This window comes from Coregonus clupeaformis, chromosome 10, assembly GCF_020615455.1.
Source record: "Coregonus clupeaformis isolate EN_2021a chromosome 10, ASM2061545v1, whole genome shotgun sequence".
Classification (NCBI taxonomy): domain Eukaryota; kingdom Metazoa; phylum Chordata; class Actinopteri; order Salmoniformes; family Salmonidae; genus Coregonus; species Coregonus clupeaformis.
Genome location: NC_059201.1, coordinates 53,679,007 through 53,699,238, shown reverse-complemented (window position 1 = coordinate 53,699,238; position 20,232 = coordinate 53,679,007). Strand labels below are relative to the sequence as shown.

At 43.6% G+C, this 20,232-nt stretch overlaps 1 protein-coding gene across 1 annotated transcript in view; it reads left to right on the top strand.

Annotated features, from left to right (window-relative positions):
- The window catches only part of LOC121575565 (helicase with zinc finger domain 2), a 35,012-nt gene continuing 14,780 nt past the window's right edge, over positions 1 to 20,232 (top strand). Inside the window, exons 1-5 of the mRNA XM_041888739.2 lie at positions 1 to 82; positions 5,732 to 5,995; positions 6,187 to 6,349; positions 6,747 to 6,854; positions 18,868 to 19,382. Of these exons, the coding sequence (XP_041744673.1) occupies positions 5,913 to 5,995; positions 6,187 to 6,349; positions 6,747 to 6,854; positions 18,868 to 19,382 (869 nt within the window). The 5' untranslated portion in view covers positions 1 to 82; positions 5,732 to 5,912. The remainder of the gene's footprint in view (positions 83 to 5,731; positions 5,996 to 6,186; positions 6,350 to 6,746; positions 6,855 to 18,867; positions 19,383 to 20,232) is intronic.

Here is a 20,232-nt window from a genome sequence, read left to right as displayed (position 1 = left end):
TGAAGAAAAAACGGGAGTTTTAATTGAATGGGTAATGTCTGTGGTTTACCAACTGTTAAAAGCTCCTCCTGAAACTATTGCGGTAAGTTAAGCTTTTCAAAATGAGTTAATTTACTATGTGTAGCCTACACATGAATGTGTTTATATAATAACACAGTGAATAGGAAGTGTCAGATGAGCTACTTCCCCCTTCTAGCTCAAACCAGTAATTACTTGATGGTGCATTTTTTTGTAATGACAACAAATTAACTATTTGTTTCCTGATGAAAAGTCAGCCAAGTAAGTTGATTAAACAGGCAAAATTACATGACAGTAACTTCAGAAATTACTGTTACAAAAGCACATGATTGGTCTGTTGTTGAGACTTAGAGTGAAATGTGATGGTAAAGTAATTGAACTATGTAAAACTGTATTTATTCGGTAACGATTTACTTGGACTATATATTTACTTTGACTATATAAACAAAACACATTCATTACACGTCTATAAGCATATCATGAATGTGTTCTAACAGGTCCAAAACGCATTATTAATGGTTAATGAAATATATCCATAGCATTGCGCATTCATATAATGCAAGAGCTCTATATGTATCTTAATAGCTGCATCATTACAATGACAGCATGGTGTCATCATTATACCGAGGTAAAATGTGTTTTATACTGGATATTCGGGAGGTCAAATTAGTTTTATATTGGATGTTCAGTGGATATTCGGTTTTCTCTCGTCAATAGCTATTGAACCAAGCATTCCATAACTATGAAGATGGTATATTCTGTATCAGGGGTGGACGGAGAACAATCCACACCTTTAAAGAAATAAAATAAGTAGGTGATCCTGATGAAGGCTGTTGTAGCCATAACACGTCGGTGTGTTTTTTATTCTTGCCATGCATAAGCCATAAAACAATAAAGGCTTTTGAAATGTTCCACTACATGAGAGTGTCTCGATTACTTCTGGAATGTTGTTTGCACAAAGGCATTGTTTACTATCCAGCATCAACTTCTTTTTGTTCTATAGTATTTCGTCCCATGATCAAAGAGCACCTCATGGATTAATTATAAACCAAAGAACCGCTCCTCTCCTGTGTCTCTCTCTCTCTCTCTCTCTCTCTCTCTCTCTCTCTCTCTCTCTCTCTCTCTCTCTCTCTCTCTCTCTCTCTCTCTCTCTCTCTATATATATATATATATATATATATATATATTGCCTTGCAATCGTCAATAGTTCAATAGTGCCAGGAAAATGAAAATTATATATTCTGAATCAGGATAGGATGAAAAAAAATCCACTGCTTTATTTGTTTGTTGAACTTTCCCCAAACAATTATTCCGGCTTTCAATCTTCAATAGCTCTTACACAAAGTGTGTCATGACTATGAATATGTAAAATAATATATATATCCAGATATTATTGAAGATCTGGAGAGCATCTTTTGTTTGACCTATGAATGGATGAGGATCTAGGTATTGTATTTGTTTAATTTGAATGCTTATAAAAGGTCATATTAAGAAACTGAGGGTTGAATTTTTTATGTCAGACTAAAATGACCAACTGTATTATTTCAGGGGAACAGATCGTTTCCATTGCTGATTTAGAGATCTCAGGGATTTGCCTCAGTCGTGCCAAGAGCTGTGTCTCACCTTATTCCTTATATAATGAACTACCTTAGACCAGGGGCCATAGGGCTCTAGTCACAAGTAGTGCACAATGTAGGGAATAGGGTGCATTTTGTGACACAGACAAGGTGTGACTGCTGATAAAATGGCCGCTTGATGAAGCAATAAAAAAGGAAACTCACATTGGGCTTGCAATGCGGCAAACTATAGGTCCCATACAGTTTATTCTATAGGAATCACAAGGGGTGTAAACCTCTGACAAAACCATGATACAATACAATATCTGATACAATACAATATATACAGTACCAGTCAAAAGTTTGGACACACCTACTCATTCAAGGGTTTTTGTTTATTTTTTACTATTTTCTACATTGTAGAATAATAGTGAAGACATCAAAACTATGAAATAACACATATGGAATCATGTAGTAACCAAAAAAGTGTTAAACCAATCAAAATATATATTATATTTGAGATTCTATAAAGCAGCCACCCTTTGTCTTGATGACAGCTTTGCACACTCTTGGCATTCTCTCAACCAGCTTCATGAGGTAGTCACCTGGAATGCATTTCAATTAACAGGTGTGCCTAGTTAAAAGTTGATTTGTGGAATTTCTTTCCTTCTTAATGCGTTTGAATCAATCAGTTGTGTTGTGAAAAGGCAGGGGTGGTATACAGAAGACAGCCCTATTTGGTAAAAGACAAAGTCCATATTATGGCAAGAACAGTTCAAATGAGCAAAGAGAAACGACAGTCATTACTTTAAGACATGAATGTCAGTCAATCTGAAAAATTTCAAGAATTTTGAATGTTTCCTCAACTGCAGTCGCAAAAACCATCAGCCCTATGATGAAACTGTCTCTCATGAGGACCGCCACAGGAAAAGAAGACCCAGAGTTACCTCTGCTGCAGAGAATAAGTTAATTAGAGTTACCAGCCTCAGAAATTGCAGCCCAAATAAATGCTTCACAGAGTTCAAGTAACAGACACATCTCAACATCAACTGGATTGCTCTGGCTCCGGAGTGGAGCAGCTGACCGGTGCCGGACCAGGCACCGGTGGAACAGGCACGGGCCGTGCCGGACTGGACACACGCACCACTGGCTTGGTGCGGGGAGCAGGAACGGGCCAGACCGGGCTGACGACGCGCAACACTGGCTTGGTGCGGGGAGCAGGAACGGGCCGGACCGGGCTGACGACGCGCACCACTGGCTTGGTGCGGGGAGCAGGAACAGGCCGGACCGGGCTGACAACGCGCACCACTGGCTTGGTGCGGGGAGCAGGAACAGGCCGGACCGGGCTGGCGATGCGCACCACTGGCTTGGTGCGAGGGACAGGAACAGGCCGGACCGGGCTGACGACGCGCACCACTGGCTTGGTGTGGGGAGCAGGAACAGGCCGGACCGGGCTGACAACGCGCACCACTGGCTTGGTGCGGGGAGCAGGAACAGGCCGGACCGGGCTGGCGACGCGCACCACTGGCTTGGTGCGAGGGACAGGAACAGGCCGGACCGGGCTGACGACGCGCACCACTGGCTTGAGTGCGGGAGCAGGAACAGGCCGGACCCGGGCTGACAACGCCGCACCACTGGCTTGGTGCGGGGAGCAGGAACAGGCCGGATCGGGCTGGCAACGCGCACCACTGGCTCGGTGCGAGGGACAGGAACAGGCCGGACCGGCTGGCGACGCGCACCACTGGCTTGGTGCGAGGGACAGGAACAGGCCGGACCCGGCTGGCGACGCGCACCACTGGCTTGGTGCGGGGAGCAGGAACAGGCCGGACCGGGCTGACAACGCGCACCACTGGCTTGGTGCGGGGAGCAGGAACAGGCCGGACCGGGCTGGCGACGCGCACCACTGGCTTGGTGCGAGGGACAGGAACAGGCCGGACCGGGCTGACGACGCGCACCACTGGCTTGGTGCGGGGAGCAGGAACAGGCCGGACCGGGCTGACAACGCGCACCACTGGCTTGGTGCGGGGAGCAGGAACAGGCCGGACCGGGCTGGCGACGCGCACCACTGGCTTGGTGCGAGGGACAGGAACAGGCCAGACCGGGCTGACGACGCCGCACCACTGGCTTGGTGCGGGAGCAGGAACAGGCCGGACCGGGCTGACAACGCCGCACCACTGGCTTGGTGCGGGGAGCAGGAACAGGCCGGACCGGGCTGGCGACGCGCACCACTGGCTTGGTGCGAGGGACAGGAACAGGCCGGACCGGGCTGGCGACGCGCACCACTGGCTTGGTGCGGGGAGCAGGAACAGGCCGGGCTGGACTGGGAACACGCACCATTGGCTTGGTGCGGGGAGCCGGAATGGGCCGGGCCGGACTGTGGAGGCGGACTGGAGGTCTGAAGCGGAGAGCTGACACAACCCGTCCTGGCTGAATGCCTATTTCCACACAATATGTGTGAGGCATCAGCACAGGACGTACAGGGCTGTGCACTCGTACTGGCGCTACAGCACGTGGCACTGGCGCAATATATACGGGACCGAGGAGGGGTACTGGAGGCCACGAGCGTTGAGCCGGCACACCCCGTCCTGGCTGCATGCACAGGACGTACAGGACTGTGCCGGAACACTCGCGGCACAGTACGTGGCTCCGCCAACCACCCTTTTAGCCCCCCCAAAAAAATTTTGGGGGGCTGTCTCTCGGGCTTCCTCCTCGGCCGGTACCCTCTGCGTTGCCGCTGCTCCTCTCTGTAGCGCGCCTCCACAGTCTCCTCTCCTGCCTGGGCATTCACCTTTGCCCATGGCCCTTTGCCCGCGAATATCTCCTCCCAAGACCACCATTTGCCCACCTGGGACAACGTACTTAACGACAACAAACGATACGTGAAGTCCTGAGGTTATAACACAACAAACCTTTACGGATCAAGATCCCACAAAGACTAGTGCAAAACAGGCTGCCTAAGTATGGTCCCCAATCAGAGACAACGAGCTACAGCTGCCTCTGATTGGGAACCACCCTGGCCAACATAGATAAAACGATCTAGAACAAAAACATAGAAAAACTAAACATAGCAAATCCACACCCTGGCTCAACATTTAAGAGTCCCCAGAGCCAGGGCGTGACACCAACTGTTTTACCAGTCCACTGATTAATTCATTTCTTTTACACAATATTTGTTTTAACCTGCAGGAATATTTTCTTACTTCTATCTCAGGATTGTGCCCTGGGATCACATAACTCGTAACCATGTCAAGTCATCCCATGGCCGCTTCTCTGATCAACCCTAACCTGCTCCAACAGGGCAAGTCGTCCCAGAATTTCTCCTTTAATTAAAGATATCTCTCCTCCAACAGAGTTCCTAATAAAAAATGATAGGACTTCCCTTATTAGAAATAACTCTGCTACAACAGAGTTTCTAACTAGGGGTGTCTTTTGCGCCAACAAAATACCTAATATGCACAACCTGTTCCCAGAACAGGACTTTCTATGATGTTTGAAAGAAAATCAGTCTCACCCTTAACTCTGTACGTTCGGGATGGCGTATCCGTCCACTCCCTGCCGGGTCCGAGGTGGATCCCTTCTATTCCGCTTAGTTAGAGTGTGAGCTCCCTGAGCCACGCCTAACGTAGCCCCCGTACGGTTAACCCTGGTCTCCCCGGGAGAGATCAGCAGACGGAGTTAGCCATCCCATCCTCGTCGTCAACTTGTGGTGGAAATTCTAACCGAAAGGAGAGAGACTGTAGATTCTTCAAACAGCAACTTTATTATAAGATTAGCAAAAATTGAGCAATTCAACAATCACTCAAATAGTTACGAGTTGAAAAGCCCAACAAACAGAGTTGGCTCTCTCCTTTCATAGAAAGTACATCCTCTTGTCTATGTGACAGTTATCAGATGTGCAGAAAAAGGGCCGGGGAAGTTGTTAAAAGTAATGTAGCTAATCTGTGCAGATCAAGATAGCTTATATCGCCACCATTCTCTGTTCCTCCCTGCAAACGGCTCATAAATCTGTACGCTCATATTTATGACTAAGTCACATAAGACAAGTTTGTATCAGTATAAAATACTAGCAGATAACAATGGACAATTCTTTCAGTATAAAACAGCATAGTATGTCTATTTAAACAGTATACTATGTCATTAATTAATTTCCTCCACAGGTGGAGTTGCCAGGAACTCCTGCAGCTCTCCCAGGAGAGGCAACGGCAGAGGCAACAGTTGACTCCAGACGTAGTGCCTGCCCCTAACCTGCAGGTGGCGACCTACTGCAAGGCTTGCTTCATAGCCCTATCCTCTCAGGACAGGTCTTTCAAACACTGTGCCTCCTTGGGGCACACCCAGATGATCTCCGGGGACACAACCACGGGGTGGAAACATCGTCCCCCACCTCACAGCCGCAAAGCAGAGTTTTGGCTGTGCGAAAGGTAAACCTGTTTTTGTAAACAAGGAGCGACACCTATGTCTGCGAACACTGCAAAGCCTAAAAGTGCAATCTGTATGATAGTGATTGATGCATATGTAAATAGACCTTATTGTCTATAAGTTATCAATTAGACATATTCTTTAAAAAACATTTATACGTCTCATTATAGTTTGCACTGCCATTTTTTCTCAGGCCTGACACATGTGAATATGGCACCAACTGCGTGAAAGCTCACTCTGTGGAGGAGCTTGAAGAGTGGCTAATGCGAGCCAAAGAGGACAAGGAGATAGGCCTCATGTCTTACAGGGAACGTCTCTTAGAGGAGTACAGACATAGCAGCAATGAAGTGCACATTGTAAGTCATCACAGTTCAGATGAGGAAAAATTTCTCCATGCAATTGAGATTCAATCAAACCTGCATTTAAGTAAACCAAGTGAGGCTATTCATGAATGCTTATTGTGTGAAAAATAACAAAGGTATAAAAAACGGTATTTTGCAGGAAATACTGCACAGGGTTTTTGCACTCTGAATAGGACGATTGAACAGAGAACTGATCAAATAGTCAACACTTAGCTTAAAGCCATCTGTTATAATGCATTTTATATGATCGTAAACCATTGTAAGACATTGTCCTCCTGTTCACTGATCACTTAGAAATTCTACTTACTGTATGCAGTATTATCCAACTTGGTTTACTATAATATTTTAATTATCCCCAAACAACAAACTAATTGTATGTCTCCATTTACAGATTTCAGAGCAAGTTGATGACGTGAGTGTCACTTTTGATGAGGATTTGTGTGTGGAGTGTGTGGAGACTGATGTCAAATTAAAATGGAACTTCCAGATCAAAACAGAGGTAAAGGATAGCTATAAGTAGCCTACTCTATGTTGTTAAATTACATATTGGTTTACTTACGCTGTAAGCAGTCTATGGAAAAGGTATGTTTTGGTTTTATTTCCCTGGCACAGTTTCCAAATGCTAACATTTTAGCATTTGGGTTACAAATCCCATTCAAGTCATGGTACCGATATTAGCATTTTTCACGCATCACGTACAAATCATCCGAAGGTATCCATACAGTGCCTTCAAAAAGTATTCATACCCCTTGACTTATTCCATATTTGGTTGTGTTACAGCCTGAATTCAAAATTGATTAAATAGATTTTTCCCCCCGCACACATCTACACACAATACCCCATAATGACAAAGTGTAAACATGTTTTTAGACATTTTCGCAAAGTTATTGAAAATGAAATACAGAAATATCTTATTTACATACACTATCAGTCACAAGTTTGGACACACCTACCCATTCAAGGGTTTTTCTTTATTTTTACTATTTTTTACATTGTAGAATAATGGTGAAGACATCAAAACTATTAAATAACACATATGGAATCATGTAGTAACCAAAAAAGTGTTGAACAAATCAAAATGCATTTTATATTTTATATTCTTAAAAAAGCCACCCTTTGCCTTGATGACAGCTTTAAACACTCTTGGCATTCTTTCAACCAGCTTCATGAGGTAGTCACCTGGAATGCATTTCAATTAACAGGTGTGCCTTCTTAAAAGTTAATTTGTGGAATTTCTTTCCTTCTTAATGCGTTTGAGCCAATCAGTTATTTTGTGACAAGGAAGATATCCCTATTTGGTAAAAGACCAAGTCCATATTATGGCATGAACAGCTCAAATAAGCAAAGAGAAATGACAGTCCATCATTACTTTAAGACATGAAGGTCAGTAAATACGGAACATTTCAAGAACTATGATGAAAGTGGCTCTCATGAGGAACGCCACAGGAATGGAAGACCCAGAGTTACCTCTGCTGCAGAGGATAAGTTCATTAGCGTTACCAGCCTCAGAAATTGCAGCCCAAATAAATGCTTCACAGAGTTCAAGTAACAGACACATCTCAACATCAACTGTTCAGAGGAGACTGTGTGAATCAGGCCTTCATGGTCGAATTGCTGCAAAGAAACCACCAATAAAGGACACCAATAATAAGAAGAGACCTGTTTGGGCAAAGAAACATGAGCAATGGACATTAGACAGGTGAAAATGTGTCCTTTGGTCTGGAGTCCAAATTTGAGATTTTTTGTTCCAACCGCCTTGTCTTTGTGTGGGGGTGCTTTGCTGGTGACACTTTCTGTGATTTATTTAGAATTCAAGGCACACTTAACCAGCTTGGCTACCACAGCATTCTGCAGCGATACGCCATCCCATCTGGTTTGGGTTTAGTGGGACCATCATTTGTTTTTCAACAGGACAATGACCAAACACACCTCTAAGCTGTGTAAGGGCTATTTTCCCAAGAAGGAGAGTGATGGAGTGCTGCATCAGATGACCTGGCCTCCACAATCCCCCGACCTCAACCAAATTGAGATGGTTTGTGTCACGGTTTCGGCCGAGGCTGCTCCTCCTCCTTGCTCGGGCAGGCTTCGGCGGTCGTCGTCCCCGGAGTACTAGCTACCACCGTTGTATGTTATCGATGTTCGTGTCTTTATTGTACACCTGTTTTCCATTTGGGTTGATTATGTCCCCTATAAGTTTCTCGTTTTGTTAGTCGTGTATTGTGTGTTATTGTTCGCCTGTCATCAGGTGCGGCTTGTCTTTTGTATTTTGTATTTCCTGTCGTCGCACTGTACTGTTTTCGTGCGCTTTGGATTACTTGTGTTTTGCGCATTGTTGCGCATAGTCCGCCTCCTATTTTGTTGAGGCCAGAGTCTAATTTATTGTGTTCAGTAAAGTCGGTTGGACTTAGCTTCTGTGTCCTGCGTGTGACTCCTCCACCACATCCACATCAGCCACTGTGACAGTTTGGGATGAGTCGTACGGCAGAGTGAAGGATAAGCAACCAAACAAGTCCTCAGCATATGTAGGAACTCCTTCAAGACTGTTGGAAAAGCATTCCAGGTGAAGCTGTTTCAGAGAATGCCAAGAGAGTTCAAAGCTGTCATCAAGGCAAAGGGTGGCTATTTGAAGAATCTCAAATATAAAATATATTTTGATTTGTTTAACACTCTTTTGGTTACTACATGATTCCATATGTGTAATTTCATAGTTTTGATGTCTTCACTTTTATTCTACAATGTAGAAAATAGTAAAAATAAAGAAGAAACCCTTGAATGAGTAGGTGTGTCCAAACTTTTGACTGGTACTGTAAGTTTTCACACGCCTTTGCTATCAAACTGAGCTCAGCCAATTCAATTGTTTGGACACAATTTAGAAAAACAACACACCTGTCTACAGTGCATTCAGAAAGTATTCAGACCCCTTTACTTTTCCACATTTTGTTACTTTACAGCTTTATTCAGAAATTGATTAAATAGTTGTTTCCCCCTCATCAATCTACACAAATTACCCCATAATGACAAAGCGAAAACCGTTTTTTAGAAATGTTTACTGATGTATAAAAAATACAAAACTGATATCACATTTACATAAGTATTCAGACCCTTTACTCAGTAATTTGTTGAATCATCTTTGGCAGTGATTATGACGCTACAAGCTTGGCACACATGTATTTGGGGAGTTTCTCCCGTTCTTCTCTGCAGATCCTCTCAAGCTCTGTCAGGTTGGATGGGGAGCGTCGCTGCACAGCTATTTTCAGGTCTCTCCAGAGATGTTCTATCGGGTTCTAGTCCGGGCTCTGGCTGGGCCACTCAAGGACATTCAGAGACTTGTCCCGAAGCCACTCCTGCGTTGTCTTGGCTGTGTGCTTAGGGTCGTTGTCCTGTTTGGAGGTGGTCCGGAGCGCTCTGGAGCAGGTTTTCATCAAGGATCTCTCTGTACTTTGCTCCGTTAATCTTTGCCTCGACCCTGACTAGTCTCCCAATCCCTGCCGCTGAAAAACCTCCCCACAGCATGAGGGTGCCACCACTATTCTTCACTGTAGGGATGGTGCCAGGTTTCCTCCAGACGTGATGCTTGGCATTCAGGCCAGAGAATCTTGTTTCTCATGGTCTGAGAGTCTTTAGGTGCCTTTTGGCAAACTCCAAGTGGGCTGTCATGTGCCTTTAACTGAGGAGTGGCTTCCGTCTGGCCACTCTACCATAAAGGCCTGATTGGTGGAGTGTTGCAGAGATGGTTGTCCTTCTGGAAGGTTCTCCCATCTCCACAGATGAAGTCTAGAGCTCTGTCAAAGTGACCATCGGGTTCTTGGTCACCTCCCTGACCAAGGCCGTTTTCCCCCGACTGCTCAGTTTGGCCAGGCAGCCAGCTCTAGGAAGAGTCTTGGTGGTTCCAAACATCTTCCATTTAAGAATGATGGAGGCCGCTGTGTTCTTGGGGACCTTCAATGCTGCAGACATTTGTTGGTACCCTTCCCCAGATCTGTGCCTCGATACAATCCTGTCTTTGAGCTCTACAGACAATTCCTTCGACCTCATGGCTTGGTTTTTGCTCTGACATGCACTGTGGGACCTTATATAGACAGGTGTGTGCCTTTCCAAATCATGTCCAATCAATTGAATTTACCACAGGTGGACTCCAATCAAGTTGTAAAAACATCTCAAGGATGATCAATGGAAACAGGATGCACCTGAGCTCAATTTCGAGTCTCATCGCAATGGGTCTGAATACTTATGTAAATAAAGTATTTCTGTTTTTTGTTTTTAATAAATGTGCAAAAATGTCTAAAAACCTGTTTTTGCTTTGTCATTGTGGGGTATTGTGTGTAGATTGCTGAGGAAAAAGTTGTATTTAATCCATTTTAGAATAAGGCTGTAACATAACAAAATGTAGAAAAAGTCAAGTGGTCTGAATACTTTCCGAAGGCACTGTAGATTTGATACCATTAATTTACTATTTAGCAGTCTGGTTATTTAGCAGTCTTAAGGCTTGGGGGTAGGAGCCGTCTCGGACCCTGTCGGTCCAAGAGCCGATGCTCCGATACCATTTGCCGGACGGTAGCAGAGTGAATAGTCTATGTGGCTGGAGTCTTTGGTAATTTTTCGGGCATGGATGGCAGGGAGCTCGGTCCCAGTGATGTACTGGGCTGTCCACACCACCCCCTGTAGCGCAATGCAGTCAAGGGCGGTGCATTTGTCATACCAAGAGGTGATGCAGACAGTCAAGATGTTCTCGATGGTGCAGCTGTATAACGTTTTGAGGATCTGAGGGCCCATGCCAAATATTTTCAGGCACGGTAGATGATTCGAAAATGATGCGCGAAAAATGCTAATATCGGTACCATGACTTGAATGGGATTTGTGACACAAATAATAAAACATTAGCATTTGGAAACACTGCCAGGGAAACCATTGTTATACCTTGTCCATGGACTTCTTACATGTGAAGGAAATCAATATGTCATTTTGTAATTTGGGTAAAATATCTCTTTAAGTGTCTGTTAAGTGTGAATACACTGCTCTTGAATACAGTGATTGGGTGATTCCTCACGAAACAAGGAGAAACATTGTTTTTGCATTTTGCCTAATTTTATCCATGGAATGTTCCTTTGGTGGAAGGATTGTTGACATATATTTGGCATTTGTATCTTAAAGCATAATTTAATTGAAGTTAGAATATTTGTGACATTTTGGCCTTACCCAGGCCTCCTTTAAGACTCCATCATGTTTCATCTGTAGGTGCTACATAGCAGTAAGGTTTCAATAACAATTTTCTTACCTTTTATTTATAAATATTGAAAAATCTAAACATGAATATTGAAAAAACGTCTTTGTTTCCCAGACTCTGTTCTGGACTTGGGGACTGTGCAGAGACCCCTGGTGGCATGTCTTGTTGGGTATACATGGGTGTCTGAGCTGTGTGCTAGTTGTTTGAACAGGCAGCTCGGAGCTTTCAACATATCAACACCTTTCACAAAGACTAGTAGTAATGCAGTAAATCTCACTTCTACTTTGAGCCAGGAGCGATTGACATGCATGTTAGCCCAGTCTCTAGCTTTTCCAGGGTCAGTGATACATAAAGCAGCCATATACTGCCTATGGGAACAACTTCAACCATTTTGCAAGGAACATTGCTAAAATGAATTAAATAAATTATAATGAACCTCAAAATATTTTACATGTAAAGCTCATCTCCTGTAGCTTAAAACCCATCTCCTTATTTTCATACTGTACCTAAATTGCAAGGATTGGATTTGCACTAAACAATTTGCACTTTAAAGGCATGTACAAAATCTGGTATATAGGTTGCCTCATATATATAGTCTGCTGGTATCATTTTTAATTGAGAACATATAGCTCAACATGTAAACAATGTGTGAGTTTAGCTGTTCTCTGCTTCAGATCACAAGGGGTGCATTGCACATGCCCATCATACTACCAGGCCAGTAATGTCATCATACTGTATGGCTGCATTGGCGAAGCCATATGATAAGCTGCTAAATGGATTTACATGGCTGATATACTGAGACTGACAATCAAATAAAACAGACTGAATATCTTACAACAGAACCCATTCTCCTCTTTATTGCAGGATTGTGATCTGTGATTAATCAACATTGATACTAGTTCATTTTGAATAATAGTTTAACAATACAAATTTAAACACTTAACTTAAAAGAATCAACACTTCATATTCAAAATTTACAAATAAGCTAACTTGTATGTAAAGATTAGACATCTTAGTCTAAACAACAATAGATCATTGAGTAGTAACAAGTAGGCTGTTATAACTAAAGCGTCATTTCAGGTGAACCAAAAAAAGTCAATACCAGCGGTGGCCAACATTACTCCACTGATCCCCGACCTACCGGGTGAGCAGACTTCTGTTCCAGGCCAGCAATAGCACACTTGATTATCACCTCATTAGCGGTGGCTGGTAGCCTATGTGAAAAATCTGTAGATGTGCAAGGCACTTTACCCTAATTGCTCCTTTAAGTCGCTCTGGATAAGAGTGTCTCCTAAAATGTGAATCAGGTGTGTTATTGCTAGGCTGAAAAATAAGCCTAGACCTTCAGCAAGGTTGGCCTGCTCCAGTTGAAACAACATTTCCTAACATAGGAACCCATGCCATATAGGATATACCCTTTGTTACAGGTTTTGGCTTTTCCATTTATGTTTTGAGGTTGGACTTTAGCACATATAGCACTTTAGCACGTTGGGCGCTCCGATTGGTGTCACCTTGTTAGTTAGTATCTGTTACACCTGTGCTGGCTTGTCCATCTCGTTAGTCGGAAGGTGTTTCACCTGTGCTGGCCCAGGCGATATTGAAGAGTGGCTGGCCCAGCACTCCAGTTGTCTTGAGAGAGGCGGAGGGTCAACACCTTTAGTTGGCTCTTCCTTTTTGAGTTTTAGAAAAACATTCCTTTGTCTGATCTTCCCTGTTCCACTTTTTGGTTTGCGTCCTGTCTTTAAGTTTGATGGGTTTTTCTTTTGTTTGCCTCAAATTTAGTGGGCGCTCATGGTGGGTGCCTTTTAGGTTGGTTGTTGTTGCTAGTCAACTTTCAGTGGACACCCCACCTGTTTCGTTTTGGTTGTTGTCAGTGACTCTTTGTTAGTTCCCACTTCTGTTTGAGCGACATTATTTGGTTTTCTTGCTGGGGAACGTGACACCCTTAGTCTCTTGGGACATTCATTGAGACAAATTGCTTTCACAGTTTTCCATATCTGAAGACTGGAAATATCATGAAGAAACAAGCTTTATTATACTCAGATTAGACAGCATTGTATATTATGTTGCTATTATCTCTCTGTCCTCAAAGTTTTCCCCTCTAGGAATTGGAAGTGGAGAATCTTTTCATAATGTCCTCCCACCAAATGACCTGTCCTATCCAGTAGCATACCACACTCTCCCTTTACCGACAGAGGAGAACTGGGTGAAAGTGTTGTGGTCAGATGAGACCAAAATCGAGCTCTTTGGCATCAACTCAACTCACCATGTTTGGAGGAGGAGGAATGCTGCCTATGACCCCAAGAACACCATTCCCACCGTCAAACATGGAGGTGGAAACATTATGCTTTGGGGGTGTTTTTCTGCTAAGGGGACAGGACAACTTCACCACATCAAAGGGACGATGGACGGGGCCATGTACCGTCAAATCTTGGGTGAGAACCTCCTTCCCTCAGCCAGGGCATTGAAAATTGGTTGTGGATGGGTATTCCAGCATGACAATGACCCAAAACACACGGCCAAGGCAACAAAGGAGTGGCTCAAGAAGAAGCACATTAATGTCCTGAAGTGGCCTAGCCAGTCTCCAGACCTTAATCCCATAGAAAATCTGTGGAGGGAGCTGAAGGTTCGGTTTAGAACGCGTTGTGAAGTTTGACTTTACCAGTGTATTCCCAAAAATCTAATACTTCAATTTCGCTAATATGGTAGTTACCACTATTTAGCGCGATCTGTAAGATTAATTTAGAATGCCAGAGGACGAGAATCTAGCTAGCTACTGTACTATCTTTGCTACTACTTTGTGTCCGCAGGAATGTTTACCCGGGGCAACAATGGGAAATGGCAGTGAAGTAGGAAAGCCGGATCTCGCAACTCCTTTTCCTATGCCAAATTGACGTTGAAACAGGTGCTGTTAAGAAGGAGTGTTTGAACATAGTGGGAGGCAACGAGGATATCTAAAGAGACTAAGCCTAGACCGGAGTATGTTGTTAGTGTAGTATTCGTGCAGAAGCTGTCTTGAGCTTTGTTTGGTTCTCTCAAAAAAAAATGTCCTGTGGGGTTGTGAACCCTCCTTGTTTGGATTTGAAAATCCAACAGTTGTATTGGAAGGGGGCAGCGCTTGGGGGCTGTGTGTGGCTGTCGTTGTGGGCAGTGGTGTCGTGGAGGGTATATTTAGGTATACAGTGCTTTCTGAAAGTATTCAGACCCCTTGTTTATTTCCACATTTTTTTTACGTTACAGCCTTTTTCAAAAATGGATTAAATGGATTAAATTGTTTTTCCCCCCCTCGATCTACACACAAAACCCCATAATGACAAAGCAAAAACGGGTTATTAGAAATGTTTGCAAATGCATCAAAAATAACTAACTTAAATATTATATTTACATAAGTATTCAGACCCTTTACTCAGTACTTTGTTGAAGCACCTTTGGCAGCGATTACAGCCTTGAGTCTTCTTGGGTATGTTGGAGAGTTTCTCCCATTCTTCTCTGCAGATCCTCTCAAGCTCTGTCAGGTTGGATGGGGAGCGTCGCTGCACAGCTATTTTCAGGTCTCTCCAGAGATGTTTGTTCGGGTTCAAGTCCAGGCTCTGGCTGGGCCACTCAAGAACATTCAGAGACTGGTACTGAAGCCACTTCTGCGTTGTCTTGGCTGTGTGCTTAGGGTCGTTGTCCTGTTGGAAGGTGAACCTTCACCCTGGAGCAGGTTTTCATCAAGGATCTCTCTGTGTATTGTAATATATTTGACCTTGCTGGTCATCTATGAACATCTTGAAGAACAATCTGGCCTTAATGCACAGCCAAAAGAGGACTGGCCACCCCTCAGAGCCTGGTTACTCTCTAGGTTTCTCCCTAGGTTCCTGCCTTTCAAGGGAGTTTTTCCTAGCCACCGTGCTTCTACATCTGCATTGCTTGCAGTTTGGGGTTTTAGGCTGGATTTCTGTATAGCACTGTGTGACATCTGCTGATGTAAAAAGGGCTTTATAAATACATTTGCTTGATTTGTATTTTGCTCCGTTCATCTTTCCCTCGATCCTGACTAGTCTCCCTGCAGCTTAAAAACATCCCCACAGCATAATGCTGCTACCACCATGCTTCACTGTAGAGATGGTATTGGCCAGGTGATCAGCGGTGCCTGGTTTCCTCCAGACGTGACGCTTGGCATTCAGGCCAAAGAGTTCAATCTTGGTTTCATCAGACCAGAGAATCTTGTTTCTCATAGTCCGAGACTCCTTTAGGTGCTTTTTGGCAAACTCCAAGTGGGGTGTCGTGCCTTTTACTGAGGAGTGGCTTCCCTCTGGCAACTCTACCATAAATAACTGATTGGTGGAGTGCTACAGAGATGGTTGGCCTTCTGGAAGGTTCTCCCATCTCCACAGAGGAACTCTGGAGCTCTGTCAGAGTGACCATCAGGTTCTTGGTCACCTACCTGACCAAGGCCCTTCTCCCCCGATTGCTCAGTTTGGCCGGGCGGCCAGCTCTAGGAAGAGTCTTGGTGGTTCCAAACTTCTTCCATTTAAGAATGATGGAGGCCACTGTGTTCTTGGGGACCTTCAATGCTGCAGAACTTTGTTGGTACCATTCCCCAAAATCTGTGCCTCGACACAATCCTGCACTGGAGCTCTGTGGACAATTTCTTCGACCTCATGGCTTGGTTTTTGCTCTGACATGCAGTGTCAACTGTGAGACCTTATATAGACAGGTGTTTGCTTTTCCAAATCATGTCCATTCAATTGAATTTACCACAGGTTTACCACAGATCTAGTTATAGAAACATATCAAGGATGATCAATGGAAACAGGATGCACCTGAGCTCAACTTCGAGTCTCATAGCAAAGGGTCTGAATACTGTTTCCATTCCCCAAATAATCCAAGCTTTTCTGGAGGCAAAAGGGGGTCCGACTCGGTACTAGATGGGTGTACCTAATTAACGGGCCACTGAGTATGTCAACAATCTTTCCTCCAAAGGACCATTCTAGGGATAAAATGTTGTGAAATCCTGGTTTTGTGAGGAATGCCTCAAATACACTGTGAACACACTGCTTTCCTCATGTTTGTGAATAAACTGTGCACTTACATTTTCTTCCCAATTTGTGGTTCTCCTCAATCGGTGTACTGTTGCAAATCTAAGCTTCAAGGCCAGTTGTTGCCCACAACTGTTTCCACTTTTTTAGTCCTTTGTTGCTATCTGTTTGGGCTCCGAGAAACAGAGTAGGCCTATATTCCCTCCACTAAAGTCCCACCTTTGATTTGAAGTGGACTCATTCTTATAGATGTGATTTTATCAACTGGCTGAAGTGATAATGCTCTTTCATTTATAAAGCACATTTCTTGCACAAAACCAAACATTTATTGTATTTCCCCACAGCTAGCAAGGGTTATTTATATTTATTTACAGTTATGTTAGGTATTACTCCTACTCTCTCTTAAAGTGGAACTGACAGCGTTTAGCAACATTAAAATCTGTTAATATATACCCCCAGGAAGAATATGACACCTTTTTATTACATTTTCTGAAAAGCTCTGACAAGCGAGCACTTTACGTTTTCGTAAATTCATAGAATGCTTGGGAATTACCTACAGTAAGGCATTTGTGAAAATTCTATAGCAATATAGAGTGGGAAAGCGGCCATGCATTTGTCAATTAAGAGACACCACGGGAGTCTTGCATTTGGGAACTTTACAGTACTATTGCTCAAACAACCATGAAAAGGTAGGCTCTCTCTCCCTCATTTATGCACATCAACAACAACAACAAGATCAACAACTAATGCTAGCCAGAGCGAGATTAGTTAAAATCTCTCCTGTACTTTTAAAGATAGTTGGCCATCAGAATTGTGCTGATAAACGATGGGGAATAGTAGCCTGATCTTCTTTCTGCAGCTTGCCTGCCAATGCATGCTTGTCCCAACCAATGTTTTGACAACTGAGTGGGAACTTGCCTGCCCGCCCATTTGATCGATGCCAAATACATTTGATTGACAACTGAGGGTGAGTTTTGTAAATTACCTTCAGTGTGTCAGAATGCGCTCTAGGTCATTCGTAAATTCAGAGCGTTGTCAGATTGTCCGTTCGTAAATTCAGAGCGTACACGGCACTATTGACACTAGACGCTCTGGCCAAGGAGTAGGGTTGATCCAAGTGTTCTTCACAGCAGTCAAGCACCCAAGCTAACTGGCTAAAGTTGCTAGCTTGCTAGCTACTTCCAGACACAAATGAGAGAACACCTCATTCTGACCATTTTAATCACCCTAGCAGAGATAGTTAGGCTGTTTACATGGTATCTAGAACGGTAGTGACGAACTGTCCTGCTGGCAACAATTTAATTACTTATTTTGTTGACGTTTACTGACACCGGTCATATTCAGCAGGTGTTGCACATTCGTAAAAGATTTGCTAACTGGATAACAGTTGTTCAAGTTCAGCATAGCTATTTAGCTAGCAAAGCAATTCACATTTATTTATAGCTAACCAAATGACCTGCATCTCTAGCTGTAGCCACCAAAAAACGATGAGGGGAACAAGTCAGTCATTCACCGACCCACTCCTCCAATCCTCCCAGCAGCTAGCTAGCTAACGTTAGGCGCTGTTTTTTTAGCTTGCTAAATAAATTCATTGTTAAATAGATACGCTAGCCTATTAGCCACGTTATTACTGACTTGTGATCATTGCCCTTGCTAGTTACCAGACATTCCCAGACTTAGTTACATTTGTCTGTTTTCGTCCAAAATATTGAGTCATTGAAACTGAAAAAGTGCATCCCAAATGGGTGGAGGCAGCAAACAATGTACCAGGCCAGCTGTGATTTTATAATCTGTTAACAAAAAAAATTACTACCATGAAAAATATTGGTGAATTATATGAATCATGCATTGAACTGCATCCATCTATTCTGCCAACAACTCCTTACTTTACGTCATGTAATTTTGAGTCAAATAGAACCTATTTGGAAAACCTCTTATGAAGTTGGTTTTGTAGCATAAACTGGGAATTTTATATTTTTTGACTGATTATGATTGTCTGTTTCATATCTGCAAAGTAGTTAAAACGCTGTCATTCCACTTTAAGCTATCTACTGTAATGCTGCCTCATGCCTCTAACGATGAGGTCCCACTGGGCACAGATGTCAATTCAATCTATTCCACGTTGGTTCAACGTCATTTCACGTTGGTTCAACCAGTGTATGCCCCAGCTAAGTTTACATTTTGCTGTTTGTGATGTCTCCACTTTCATATTTTATTTCATTCATGTCATTGGTCACCTGTACATTTTGCATGTGTCTTCACAGAGATTACTTGCACATGTAGCATTACTGAAACAGGAACCTGGAGCCTCTTTCTCCCTGGATGAAAACAGTCCTGAGCCCTGCACTTACTCCACGGGTGAACAGTTATGTAACTCAGACATGACCTATGACATCACTGTGTCCTTCAAATCCAACAAGCCAGGTCTTTACAAACAGTGGTTGGTGTTTGACTTCGACATGAGGCCAGTCCTTCTACAGAAACTCAAGGTTAAAGTCGGACAGCAGCCATCCCCTATCCTCGAGGAGCCACCTGAGGACGTTGGGCGCCCTTCCCAGAATCTGGAACACTGGCATAGGGGGAACAGGGTCATCGTCCCATGCTTGGACAAGACAGAAGTACAGGAAGAGCTTCTGAAGGAGTACAAGCCACCTCAGATGAACTTGCAGTATAAACCACTTGATGACAGCAACACAGCCATGACTCACCAGAACTACAAAAAGAGAATGCACAGCTTCCTGTACACAGAGGAGAAGGCAGAAGATCAGGTAGTTTCAAGGTAATAACGTCAGTACCTTTTTCATGGCTTTGTTTCTTAACTGATCATTCCCAATACTATTATAAATACATCACATCTAACAGCAGAGACGAGACTAGACGGCTTTATGCAGTTTTCAAACGAAGTTTGCTTGATCTGAAGCTCCGGTTAGCAAGCCTTAAGTGCTCAAATTTCTCTCAACCAGGGTTTCCGTTAGGAACATGTGGCGCTGGACATTTGACCGGCAAAATTTTTTTATTGACCGGACATTTGAGAAATTTAAAGGACCCATATGTATTGGGTGCGTAACCTGATTAGGGTGTCCACCCACTGTGCTCAGAATGACAGAAATCACATTTAGAATGTTAATTCATATTAACAGAACATGCAAGTCCGAGGATGCAACGATGTGCAGCTCTTCTTACCGAATTCTGATGTGCACTTTGAACATGTTACAATAACTGCCCACATTTACTTTTCCTCAACCAACAAGAGGAGTAACGAACAGCAAAATCACTAGCCTGTGTCAATCTACTATAGTAGAAAAGTTTAGGCTACCTATTCTATTGGTCAGCTTGTCGAAAGAAATTGCCTATTCCAAACAGACTCTGGGACAGTTGTGGGACTATAGAGCCCAAATTCCATACAACCAGTAGGTCTAGGCTACATAAAAAATATATACATTAAAAAGCAATGAGTCTGATGCAACAGATCAGAACATTTAGCTTAAAAGGTTGATAAACTATTTTTCTTCACATAAGCACAGCAATGCACACAAGGCAGTAGGCTGCGCGCGAATGTTCGCTCCATAATGCAATTAGTGGGAAAACACTTGTCAAAAGGGCACTGTGCATGCCAGCGGTTTCATGTG